The sequence below is a fragment of the Pituophis catenifer genome, unplaced genomic scaffold, assembly GCF_029215685.1.
Source record: "Pituophis catenifer annectens isolate HBS135680 unplaced genomic scaffold, rPitCat1.0.hap2 SCAF_2, whole genome shotgun sequence".
NCBI classification, from domain to species: domain Eukaryota; kingdom Metazoa; phylum Chordata; class Lepidosauria; order Squamata; family Colubridae; genus Pituophis; species Pituophis catenifer.
In genome coordinates this window covers 104,592,752-104,606,819 of record NW_027256882.1, presented here as the reverse complement: position 1 = coordinate 104,606,819, position 14,068 = coordinate 104,592,752, and the positions used below count along the sequence as shown (strand labels likewise).

At 38.3% G+C, this 14,068-nt stretch overlaps 1 protein-coding gene across 2 annotated transcripts in view; it reads left to right on the top strand.

Moving 5' to 3' along the window:
- Nucleotides 1-14,068, top strand: part of FNIP1 (folliculin interacting protein 1) — a 102,822-nt gene that overhangs the window by 27,631 nt on the left and 61,123 nt on the right. Inside the window, exon 1 of one of the 2 annotated variants that reach the window (XM_070937316.1) lies at nucleotides 9,209-9,285. The exons of the other annotated variant lie outside the window; for it this stretch is intronic. Coding sequence (XP_070793417.1) covers nucleotides 9,275-9,285 — 11 coding nt within the window. The 5' untranslated portion in view covers nucleotides 9,209-9,274. Of the gene's footprint in view, nucleotides 1-9,208; nucleotides 9,286-14,068 lie in introns of those variants that run through there. 2 annotated transcript variants of the gene reach the window in all.

Here is a 14,068-nt window from a genome sequence, read left to right as displayed (position 1 = left end):
TGAACCAAGGAGCCAGGTGAGACCGGTGCCGGGTCAGAGGCCGCAAAGGCACGACCCGGTCCAAAGCTCCAATGGCCGCCCTATCCCAGGTGGCCACTAGGTCTTCAGTCGAGCCGTGAGCCAGAGCCTCAGGGAATGGCCCAAGCTCCGTCTGGAACCTATCCGGATCCATCAGGCGCCTGGGGCGGAACCACCTCATCGGTTCCACCTCCCTGTGGCGGGGTGTGGCGGTTCAATAATGATAATGCAACTTCATCAGAAATAAATGCCCTTGAATTCAAGTGGGCCTATTCTCTGTTTTGGTGGGTTAGAATGAGTTGTAATGGGATAGAACTGCTGCCTGTTATTTTTTAAAAAAATATTTTTCAGTGTGCCCTTGATTAAACTAGAAAAACTAAGTAGTTGATTACCCGGGTTATTTTTTTTTTTAAATGAACTTTATAAAAAAAGCTACTGTTAAGCCTTATTTCCAGTTATTATTAGAATGTTATTACTATTGTTAGCATATTCATTACCACAATAAATTAATTAGCAATCGGTCCATGGCTTCTGGCTGGCTGGTGCTAGGTGAAATATAAGAACTACTGTCATCTTTGGTTTCCTGTGATATCTTCTTACCAACACTGGCTCTTTCAAACTCTGACTGACAAATATTTGTCTGGAGATTGATTTGCTTCTCAATTATCACCCAGGCACAAGGGCAGTCCTTTAATCAATGATACGGCTAGGAAGTACAGCCAAGAAAGGCTCTGAGAGATTTCCATTAGCCCTATCGCTTTCCCAGGCAAGGCAATTCACTAGATTATATTGGACCACTGAATAGGCCCAGTCGAATAAATTCCCATTCTAGAAACAAATTTGCTTTCTTCAATCACGGCGACTTTTGTCATTTGCAAGTTGCCAGGAACGATGACTGTTATCATGCTTCTACTTAAACTCTTGCTAAAACAAAGGAAAGGAAAGGAAGATTTTCCATTGTGAAAACATAACCAGGAACACAATTAAAAAGAGAAGAACGTGACAAAACACGTGTTACATGACAAAAAAATCCACAGATGCTCAACAACCAAGCTAACCCCAGGCCCTGAAGCACAGCCATTTTTTCAGTCTTTTGGAACTCTTGTAGGTTGGGAGCTGTGCAAATCTCTGGGGATAGATGCTGTGACAGCATTATTAAAGGATTATAAGAGTATAATAAGGAAGCATGTTAGTTGTAGTGTAGCTACTTGCTATCCAGTTTGGGTTTTTTTTTTTTTTTTAATCTTCTGGAGCTATTGGGTACTTCCACATAGAAGAAGTAGCAGGCCTGAATCCTCTGCAATTTCAGTGAATGAAGCAGGACAATTAACAGGAAACAGGATGAAGTAGGAAACACAGTCACTGGAAAGTAATCTTTGCCTTCAAGTATCTCCTATCATCTGCTGGGTCAGCCAGTGTACTCCAGAACTTTCGCATGATCAACAGGAATCTAGATACTGTACCTTGTGGAATCCAGTTCAATTTCTTCACTTGCTACAGGGATTCTATAGAGCAGAGTTGTCAAAACTCAAGGCCCGTGGGCCGGATCCGGCCCACGGGGTGCTTAGATCTGGCCCATGGGGACACCCTGGAAACAGCAAAGGACTGGCTTGCAGTGCCTCTGCCAGCAAAAACAGAGCTCAGGAGGGCTGCATGTGGCCCTCCCGAGCTCCGTTTTTGCTGGAAGTGCGCTCAGGGCTCCACCAGCGCCCCCGACACAAGTGATGTCAAGCTGGCCACACACACTCGCCTCCGAGGTCAAACATAACCCTGATGCGGCTTTCAATAAAAATGAGTTTGACACCCATGCTATGGAGTAATTACATGCAAATAAGCTTGATGTAATAATTCTGCAGACTCAAAAAGGGTCATGCATCTTTATGTTCTCATCTCCCATGCACACTGAAGTGAAGTTTGATAAACCATCATTTAGGGGAATTCTTGACAAATATATATATATATGGAAAGAGGCACGTTCTTAAACCAATATCAGTTTAGTAGACGCGTTTGCATTAGATCAGTGGTTCTCAACCTGTGGGTCGTGACCCCTTTGGGGGGTCGAATGACCCTTTCACAGGGGTCACCATCGGAAAACACATATTTTCAATGGTTTTAGGAATAATTTTATGGTTGGAGGTCACCACAACATGAGGATCTGTATTAAAGGGTCGCGGCATTAGGAAGGTTGAGAATCACTGCATTAGATTAACATCAAATCCAGAAGCAGAGGTTCTTTGAAGTAGATATCTTTAGAGGTCAAGGATGAACTGAAGGTGACGGGTCCAAATGAGGCCTTAAATGAAGTTCTTTTCCCTTATTTAGCATTTTAGGGACCATTTCAGGACACATAGGAAATCTGTGTTTGCAAATATCTAGTAAAGAGAACAAAGGAATGATAATAAACAAAGAAGCATTGGTTTGGACTCACCAGCAGATGTCTCTTTACCGTAATTGATCCTAGGGAGCAGGGCTACCTCAATTTTGGTATCAGAAGTTGGGGATGGAAAGAGTGAATACAATTTCATTCATTATGATGGTCCACTTTATTCATTTTAAATTAGGTTCGTAGGAATATCTGTGGCTCATTAAAATACTGCTTTGGTTTGTTGTTATGTTTAGAATTCTACTTACTGGCTATATTTTTACTATTTTTAATTTCTTTCTTTCTTTCTTTCTTTCTTTCTTTCTTTCTTTCTTTCTTTCTTTCTGCTAGTTCTTTCTTTCTTTCTTTCTTTCTTTCTTTCTTTCTTTCTTTCTTTCTTTCAATATATTTGCAATTTACATTGAACAAATGTTTTTGACAGACTGATTTTCATGCGTATGTATTTTAATATGTTTGTCCAAACATTGACAATCAGATCACTGTGTCAGGAAGAGGCACCGTTATTTCTAATTATCACCATCTCCCTTAAAATTGAAAGTCTTAGAATAGATTAACTAAACTTTGCCATGATTCTTTCCCATATATTTTTTTTTGATTACTTCCAAACTCCCAAGTTGGGGAAGAGTCAGGTTAATTTTTGCCTAGTTATCATAGCTCTCCTTCTCCTTCCCTCCATTGGTGGGTCATTGTTTTAAAAGATTCACAAAACTGTTTTTGAAATAAGATAAAAGAGTGTGTTTTGGGGAATATTTCATTTGAAGAGTTGAGCTTTTTATGTGAACTATAAAGATCTAGAAAGTTGGACTTCTGTGTCTGAAAGGTGCTCTTTCAAGAGGCAGCTGGACTTTCTTCGGTTTTCTTTGAAGACATTTTGTTTCTCATCCAGTACTGAAGAAGCTTCATGAATGAGAAGTGAAATGTCTTCAAAGAAAAACAAAGGAAGTCCAGTTGCCTCTTGAAAAAGCACCTTTGGAACAACCATGACCTGGATGACTTGAGAGTCTCCATAGACATTTGGACTTCTGTGTATAACCGAACCACCCGGGGTGGGCCCATTTTATTCTTCTCAGCCCAACAAAGATGCAAAGAAATGATTTAAAGTAGCTTGTGCCCCAATGAATCCCTATGGGAAAAGGAGTTGGGCGGAGTTTGGAATGCTGCCACTGCTTCATTCCAAGCCCTCCTCCTTCCTCATCATATGAGCTCCTACTGGTAGCTAAACATATGCAACTTGCCCCATGCTTCCTGGGCATGAGTGGAAAACAGAAACACCCAGAAATAAGGTGTTATTTTATTTCTCAGAAGAAGGTACAGATGTTACCTCTTCAGATCATGGTCATTGAAGGTTGTCGAAAAGAATTGCAGATGCCATGCTCCACATGCCTTCTCTGGCTTGTTTAAAATGTTTTGCTAAAATCCTAGAGTCAACCAACCCTCTGGGCAAGTAGTAGTAGTAATAGTTCTATGAGTAGGTGCAACTGGTTTTTTTCTTTCTTTCTGCTTGCTCATTCATGTGCATTCATTTCTCCACAAATAAGTGTTTTAATCATGGTGGAAATAATACTTATGCACATGAGGATTCTCTGCAGTGGCATTTTTCTGAATCTGCGTGTGAGCAGGGCGTGCCAATGTTTCTTCCAATATCTTGAGTTTAATGGGTTAAGAAGAATGAATAACTGAAACTGAAAAATAGATATAGAACAGATTTATCTATGAAATCTCATTACAAAGTTCACTTGGTGGATTTAGGCCAGTGACTCTTTATCACTCTGTCCTATACTAAATAATTGTTTTATGGACAAAAATGGAATTTGTTGGGATGATTTTGCATGCTGCCTTTGAACCCTGGATTAAAAAGGAATATTAGTGGAATAAACAAAACATATGACTGTTCTTTTTTTTTTTTAATGTTTACTGTATTTTCTTGGGCCTGACTCCTAAAGGATAACCTTGTAAAGTGAGAAAAGGGATTATCATTTTAGGATTGTAGACACCTTCACCCTTAGATTGTATACTGCCAGCTGCAGTTTTCTAAAATACAAAATAGAATATTTTATGATTTACAAAGCCAACTTTACCATTTGATTTTTTTTTAAATGAAATGTTTTCATTAATTGAGTAGCAAAGTGATTAAGTAATTTTACTGTCGGCATAACTTGAGAAAGGGTAAACCAAAGATTTAACTACTTGGCTAAAAGTTGCAGAATAATTGAGGTGGGAAGATTTTATCCACTGGAAGTATAGCATGGCATGTCAAGATGTCATCTTGAATTATACAAAGTATTCTCTCCACCCCTTTCTCCTTAATTTGAAAGACACAGAAAATAATCTGAGATGGCCAAAAGAACTTTCACGTTGGAATTTTCCCATTCAAAGACTTTCCATTAAATGAATGTGCTAGTCCAGTCCTCCCTACCCAGTGCCTTCCAGGTTTAAGGGACTACAATCCCCAGAATCACCTTAGTTGTTGGCCTGGGAATTCTGGGAACTGTAGTTCCAGCGCATCTAGAGGGTACCCAGTTGAAGATTGCACACTTTATTTCTGATAGATGTGGGGAAGGATTTTTCAGCTCCTTGAGTAGCTTGGGTGCACAATAAAATAACTGTTTGGTAAAGAGAGAAAATGGCCTTTTGTCTTGCAGTACCAGTTGGTATTATGTAGACTTGTTTGGTTTCTATTTATAAGGGATTGCAATTGGGAACAGGATAGAAAACAAACACTGCTATTCCAGTGCAGTTTTAATAATTTGTGAGATTATTTCTCATCTATTTTGTAACTGATTTTATTCACTGACTATTTAAAAAAAGCTTTAAACCCAACTAAACCTTTAGCACCCTTCAAAGATTACTCAGTGCACTCAGACTAGGCAAATAACTTTAATTAGAGTCACTCTCAAGTATTTGAGCGTTGCTTTTCTAAAGTCTTGTAGTTTAGGATTCTTATCTGAAAGTTGCTTCCCCCTTATTGATGGAAATGTTACATATTGAATTCTTGCACAAAATAGAGCATGTGTGTTTTGCAAGAATCAGTCAGAGCAGTTTATGACTTTTCCTGTCTTCAGACCACCAGCATACAAAGAAGAGGTAACAGTTGGGTGTTCATGCTGGATTAACACACCTTCTCTTGCAAAGATGCAAAATTGTATTTAGAATGATAAAAGAACCCAAGAAACTCCTGGGACTGTTAGGTTCCCAATAGCATATATCTCTTTTCAAAAGACTATCAACAGTGGTTAAACATGGGTAAATACCATTTAGACAGAGATAAAACATACTAGTATTTATAGCAGCTTTCTCCAATGTGTTGTCCATCGCAGTGTAATTGCCATAATTTATTTATTTATTTATTTATTTATTTATTTATTTATTTATTTATTTATTTATTTATTTATTTATTTATTTATTTATTTATTTGATTTTTATACCGCCCCCTCTCCTGAAGGACTCGGGGCGGTGAACAGCCAAAATTAAAAAACATACAATATAAACATTAAAATACGTTTAAAACAGAATTAAATCCAAAATGGCTCCCCAATTTAAAACGCCTTACCCATGCCCCTATAAATAAGACGAATTTAAAATTTAAAAATTTAAAATTTCCACATTTAAAAAGGGGGAAGATTTAGGCCAGGCCAGCTTGATAAAATAGAAAAGTCTTAAGCGCGCGGCGGAAGGTGCGCAGATCCGGGATCCTACGTATCTCCGGGGGGAGCTCGTTCCAAATCCAAATTTCCAGAAAGTGTAGATGTATTCCATGCTGGCTGGGAATTCTGAGAACTACAGTTCAACAGGCCTAAGAGTCACTGCTTTGGAAAAAGCTGATCTATAGAATAGGGTAAACCTACTAAATCTTCAGATTCAAGTATGACAAATTAGGGGCAGGGTGCCGAGCATATTTCTGGAATTCTTCCAACCTTTAATGATAGCTCTACTCTGGGTCCCATGAGCAAGAGGGAGGGGAACATTCCAAGCTGCCATCCAGATGCCTTTCCCAAAGGGGTCTTTTTTCTCAACAGCTTCCAAACGGATCTAGATTTTAAACAATTTTAATATTTTAATATTTTTAATATCTTTTAATTTTCAAAGTTTAAATCTGTTTTAAATTGATTGGGGTTTTAATCTGTCTGGGCCAAATTATTTAATTCGATTTTATTTCTGTTTTTTAAATTTTGTATGTATGTATTTTATTGTTGGCTGTTCACCACCCTGAGTCCTTTGGGAGAAGGGCGGTATACAAATTAAATAAAAGTAAAGTAAAAAAAAGATCCTTTTGAACTGGATTTTTTTTTTTTTTACATCTTCTTCTTCCATGCCTGATTTCTGTCATGTTCTATTCTGCTGATGGACGGACTGACAGAATCATAGGACCTTTACAAAAATTGTTTCCAACATTCTGCTGGGTTGAAAGAATAGATAAGTGTCTCAGAGTTTCAGTGTCATTTGTATGTTTGTGAGGCTGGTCTCTGATTTCTAGAGCTTTAGTGAAAATCCCTTTGCATACTTCCCAGATCATTTCCTAGACTGCAGTTGTGCCTTCGTTATAAAAACAGTTTTATGTGGATCCATGTAAAAGTTAGATGGCATGTAAACAAATATGATTGTAATATAGCTCCAGGGATAACATTCTCATTTGACCACACTAAGAGAGCAAGATATACCTATACTTGCATGTAACATAACTTCATGTTAGCAATAGGGGTGTTTGAAGGTGTGCTCTCTTTTAAGAGTGTCTAATCAAAGGTAAAGGTTTTTTGATGTGTATTAATTTGAACAAAATCTGAACCTCATTTAAAACTTGAATGCATTTGCACACATTAGAAGGAAATAGCCAATCCAGTTTACATGATTAAAGGGTAAAATGTTACTTGGTGTCGAATAATTGCATTTACATAAGAAACAAGATTAATGATGCTCTGAAGTTGATGTTGGTGTTATTTATTTTAATGCTTGTTGAAATTATTCTGAACTCATGATTTCTAATAATAATAAAGTATGTAATCTTTTAATAATTATTTTAAAAATTGGCTTCAAATGTACAAACCCATTTAAAACCCTTTCATTTTATTTTCATTAATCTTTTTTTACTTAGACTTGTTCTTTGGATTTAAAACACAAATCAAGTTATATGAAAACCATTTGGGAAATATTGAGGGGCTGCAGGATTGCACATTCCTACTCGGGAGTAAGTCCCATTCAACTCAGTTGGACCTGCTTTTGAGTAGAGTTTCACATTGCAGTTTGTTTAGTTTGTAGGACTTCTACTCTGCCTTGCTGTCAGGAACCCAAGGGTGTGTACATAGCATTCATTCTTATCAATTTCCCTTGAAACAACCTTGTGAGGTAGGCTTCAACTGGGTTGAGAGAGTGAGCCATACTCACAGGCAGAATGAAGCTTTTGTGGGTGGGAATCTGGTCCAGCCTGGTTTATAGTCCAGCGCCTTTATCACTATCCCACACTCAAGTAGGAACATTCTCCCAGAGGATTATGAGTGCCTTTGACGGTTTGCTTTCCCCATAGCCTGAAATGTCTGTGCTGCCCCAAAGAGCGGTTACAAAACCTTGTTTACAGCTAGGAAATCATTGGTGTGCAGAAGTCTTTGAAACGGGCCTTTTTGCTGGAAACATTAAGGAGCCTTTACAGAACCAACAGTGTCTGCTTTGTTCTTACAAAAGATTTGAGCTTGGAGAAGAAGCTTTCGAGGCATATGTGTGTGTGGAGAGAGGGAATGGGGGGGGGAGAAGAGGGAGAGAGAGAGAGAGAAGGAGAGAGGGGGGAGGGAGAGGGAGAAAACAATATCTTCTTTAAGTTAATACTTACTGGAGTTCTTCCCTGATGAGCAAGCAGGGTGAGAAAAAAAGCATCATGGGAAGCTTAATGCCCTGGCTTGTGCTAAATAATAAATCAGGCACTCAGATGAATGCCCTGCATGGTTAAACAGTAATCGCTTTATTTTCCTGCTGAAATTTACATGCATGTATGCAAGCAAGGCGGAGCTGGGATTGGCTAGCGGCCTCATTGCAGATCCAGGTAGCATCTACTGACAGCTCTGGGTCATGTGATGGCTGTTAGGGTGGCTTTTCCACTCCCAGGCTGAGCTTGTCAGCGAGGGGGTTGGTCCCCGGCATCTTGCAGCTTCCAAGAATGTAGGAAATGAGTAGAGAGGAAGGGAGGGGGGGGACTGCTTTGTTGCCTTTCTCCCACCACTCACTCTGCCTTTCTGACCCACCCCAGACTGGAGAGGCGCGGGATTGTCACCCCCACCTACAAGGAGCCTTATCACGAGGCTCTGCCTGTCTTGGTTTCCCTAAATGAGGAGAAGAGATTAAATGGACCTTTGCGGTCAGCCTTGGCTGCTGAGGGGCACTTAGCTTGCTGATGAGTGAGATTAGGCTTCTGCAGTCACACTCTCCAGGAGGAGACAAAGGAGGTGGGGTACATTACAATCATGTTTGCTGTAGCCCACGTTCTGAAAAGACCCACAGGATGGCAAGAAGGCAGGCTGTCCATTGTGAAAATACAGAGCAGCATCTGCCTGTGAATGGCCATATTCTCCTTCAGGGCTTTCCGGATTTTCTGTCTCAGGAATCCCCTGCGCTGCTGACTTTTTTTCTCTCTCTCTTCTTTGGGGGGAATCCTGACTCCGAGAGAAGCTTCCTTCTGCATCTGTGGGGTTGCCTCTTTTTCCCTTTTTCTGCTACAGCGTGGAAACCGCTTGTGTTTTCGTTAAATTCAGACTTCTCAAGCTGTCACCTGACAGTCTTGTGGTTCTGGATGAATGTGGATCATTTCTATTATTAACCTGATTTGGCAGCTGGTTTTAATAACAAGAGTTGCAGAAATTCTGAAAAGTGGAACCCGCTTGAGGGACAGAGATGCTTTCCAGGTATGGTTAAAATACTGTGGTATTTGGGCTATGTTTATTTAATGTAATCAATTGTGTAGAAATAATGTGCTTTTTTAAAAAAACAAATAATAATCTTGTCTTATAATAATTTGCTTATAGCACAATCCTTACTCAGAAGTAAACTCTTTAGGATTGACTTCTAAGTAGCCTTTATTTTAGAAGATTGGATAGTATATCTTCTGTAGTTCTTATAAAGAAATTTTAATCCCGAGGGCTGACTCCTGTTTAGGTCAGACTGCTTACATAGCAAAGACTATTCCCTAAAATAATTAACTGGTAAAAGTGTTCATGCATGCATTAAAGCTTTTAGAATTGTAAAAGATAAACTGGATACTTGGTAAGTCCTCATATGTTATCATACATATTTATAGGGCATATTCTTTTGAAAATTAAGCATTTTTTAATTATGGGGCAATGCATTTAAGCACGTGGCTAACTTTTCCACTGGCTTGAACACAAGTTTTTAAAAAAACTTAATTTGAGCTGGATTAATCCCCATTATCATGTTAATATGTTTAGTCCCACAGTAGTTGAACAGGAAAAGAGTCTATCAGAATCTATATAATCTACCTTAACTGATGCTGTTATGTTGCTTTTTTAAAAAATGGAAAATGGGAGAGCAAGCAGGAGAGCTTGAATCTGGAAGGCAAGCAGAGATGGAATTTGAATAGGTCCTTGGATAGTAGATAGAGGTGTGTGAAACGCTTTGAGTTTGAAGTGTTTTGGGCACAAGCTCTTGTAGCTCAAGTTGTTCCAACTATTTTGGGGAGTGTTTCAGACCTCTTTTGAATTCAGATCAAATACTTGTTTTGAGTTTGAAATGCTTCTGGAATGGTTAGAACAACCCATTACAAATCCAGAACAGCTGTTTCAAAATTGAAATATTTTGTATACCCTTACTTAGATGCTGAAAAGAAAAACCCAAAGGGGAAAAACTGGAGAGGAAAGGCCTAACAATTGAGAGAAAGATGTGGAAACAATAAGAGAAAAAAAATCAGGCTGAGAATATTCAGCATTTAAGGCATATAAACATTTAGAAGCAGATTAAAACATGTTTAATTATTTCTTTTTAGAAGGCTGTTGGATGAGGTATGGCACAATACCTGTATTCTATGTAAAACAAATAAAAGATTTTTGAGTTAAACTGATACAGCTAAAGTAGTTGTTGAGTAAATGAAGTTCACTTGTCTGACATTTATGTATTAAATTTATATTCCATAAGTGGCATGACTCCCAGCCACTCTGAGCAGTTTACAATTATTAAAATATTTGGAAACAATGCAAAAGAACAACAATGGCAAATAAAACAAACATAGAAGGGGACAGAAAAGGAGAAAGGGGTACCAGATGCCTGGGCAAAAAATGGCTTTAAAGGGTAGGAGACGTTCAAATTTTGGGGTAAGCGAGACTCATTCCAGAGGAACCCAAATTGTACCAATCTGCCAGAATGAACCAGTTGAGTAGATATTATGGGAGACAGACAATATCTTAAGTAATCAAGACCTATACCGTATGGGGTTTTACAGGTAATGACCAACACCTTGAATCACACCTGGAAATAAACTGGCAACCTGTACAGGTTGCAAAGCACAGGTGTTACATAGGCATACAGAGCCTTGCCTATTACTGCCTTCACCACTGCATTCTGGACTAGCTAAAGCAATCTAGGTGGTCTTTAAGGGCAGTCTCATGTACAGCGTGTTACTGTAGTTAAGTTGTGAGGTGACCAGAGCACCAGTGACTGTCTCAATCTAGGAAAGCGCATAACTGAAGCTGGGCAAAAGCCTTCCTGGTCACAACTGCCATCTGCTCATTGAGCAAGAGCTGTTAAATACAAAAAGACTGCACACCATCCTTGAATGAGGAAGTGCAACTCCATCCAAGGTCATAGTTTGTATATCCCCAGATCTGGGTGATTCAAATACACACAAACACTCGATTGGGGCTGGGTTGAGTTTGGAGATGGCTCCTTCCCATGGCAGACCCACACAGTTTTTAGGCATTGGGACAGAACCTCAGTAGCCTCACTTCTCTGGCCTAGAATTGAAAGATATAATTAATATCAGCATGGTATCAAATTGATACCAAAGCGGCAGACGGTCTTGCCAGTGATTTCATGTGGATATTGAAAAGGAGAGGAGAGAGAATAGAAACTTGTGGTACCCCACAAGTAAGGGGCCGGTAGGACAATCTTTCATCACCAACCAACAATGACTTACTTGAGTAGATGTAAAGTTCAGTAACATTATATAAGCACAGAACCTATCTGAATCCAGTGTTGATATGAATACCCAATATAAAATATTTTATTTAAAAAGTATGCTAAGCCTCAGAAATGAAAAAGCATTTTAAAAAACCTGGTTATAAGTTGTCATAGAACAGAAGCTAGAGTTAAGGAAGGAGTTTTCAATGTGCAGCATCCTTCATCATTGCGTTATGCTAATTGAGCCTAATATACCAAGCATATTGTGCTAAAAAAATGAACCTAGAGGTTGTGAGTACTTTCTTCCAATTATATTATTTTATTTTTAAATCTGGTGACTGCTTTTCTGTTAACCCATGTTCTCCATGCTGCCAGTTATGAATTGTATCATTAAAGCCGCAGACATTAAACCACTTTTCATAACAAGAAATTTAAGCAGTTTATTCTTTCAGTAGCCAATTGCTTGTGATTAATGGTGAATTTTTGGATTGCACTCATAATTTGGGTTAAAGGCCACTGACACTATTATCTTTTTTTTTTTTTTTTTTTGGTAAGGGTAATTCCTCTGCCCTCTGCTTTCTTACCAACCACTTGTGGATTCCAAATTACATTTCAGCAATTACTCAAAAAAAAAAAAAAAAAAAAGACAGCTTTTCAAGGTGCTACAATGTCTGTACTCTAATGTTGAGTCATACACCTATTTTCAGTCTACTCTTCCGCCACAAACCCTCTGCATATATTACCAATCACAAACTTGACGCTTCAAATTGAAATGCGCATTCACATGCTTTAAAACAGTGGTTCTCAACCTGTGGGTCGGGACCCCTTTGGGGGTCGAACGACCCTTTCACAGGGGTCGCCTAAGATCATCGGAAAACACATATTTTCAATGGTTTTAGGAATTATTTTATGGTTGGGGGTCACCACAACATGAGGAACTGTATTAAAGGGTCGTGGTATTAGGAAGGTTGAGAACCACTGCTTTAGAACTACCAATATTTTTAAAATCTACTGTATACTAAATCCAAATTCGCAATCCTAAACCTTGCCATGTTACTTATTGTACATATATCAGCAAAATAAAAATGAATGATACCTGCAACAAAGCGTAATTTAATTACTTCTACTTAGCAAAAGGTTGCTCTATTTATCTATTAGGATGCCTTGTAGCTGGAGCTGTAGTGCATATCCTTTTTATTGTGTTCAGCAGCGAGCATTGTTGGAAAAAGCCAAGGTACCATATGAAATGGACCCGGAACCTGTTCTGCCATAAATGTTCCTATCAGTGTTCTAAAAAGGTGCTAACATGAAAGGCATGCAGAACAGATAAGCTGGCATAAACTAAAAATAACATTTGCGTAGATGTCCTTAAAAATAGTTTGGACCAGTGATTCATTGCCAGGCAGTTTTCATAACTTTACTCAATATTATGTTGGAACAAATAGTCTTGATTGCTGTAACTTTCCAGATCAAAGCCACTGTAACTATGCATTATGACAACGTTAAATACTATTAGATTTCCTTTTGAAAGCATTAAGACCAGTTTGAGGATACTTCACGTAGCAAATATTCCAAAATTATTTAAAAACATTTGTCTTGTAGACAGAATTCATCAGCTGCCCATTTTAGCTCCTAGCACTCAGCTGACTTTGATTGATCTGGGGGAATAAGCAGGGTCTGATTAGTACTTGGATGGAGAATCACCAGCCTCTCAGCTAGACTGGGAAGGGGAAAATACATCCCACAAGAAGACAGTGACAAACCATTTCCATAAGGCTGCCAAAAATATTGCATGAGTCAAGCTTGACTGGAGGGCATATTTACTTTTTAGTTGAGAAACTTGGTTGGATTAAAGGAGTTGTAAAATTAAGATACACCTGTTTGCTCTTTTCCATCAGTAGAACAGGAACAATAGGCATATGATGAAGAAGAGGTATGGAGATCATTGTTGAAATAATTGTAAATTAATATTTTGGTGTGATAAATACAAATAAGAAATGGTATAATTTCCCAGGTTTATAAACAAATGCTAACAAGACAGGATTTAGAATAGTTAATAATTAAATATTTCCGTAAACCAGCATTTTTCAAACTTGGCAACTTTAACATGTAAGGAGCATGCTGGGAGTTGAAGTCCACATAGGTTAAAGCTGTCAAGTTTGAAAAACACTGATCTAAACTATGGACAATTTGTCCATTGGGATTTTTTTTTCTTTTGTTGTTAAAGAAGATGGTATCTAAAGACCCCAGATGACTTTATATTTGAAAAACCTTGTGGTAGAAATGCTACATAGAAAAGAATAAAAGAGCTAATGATCTCAGTAAGAAATTGGAGCCTTGGTATGTAATTTGTATGATCTATGTTAAAAGTGTTCAATTTCTTTTTTTTTAAATAGAATCTTTAACAGTTCAGAGTATCAAAAGACGCATTTTACCATAACTTGTAAATACTCCTTGTAAACAAATCAGGTGTTAATTTTTTTTGATGGGGAATGAACATTTTCTTCTATGAACTGAAAAATCTGTATAGGCGACTTCAGTATGGAGAATGATAGGAAG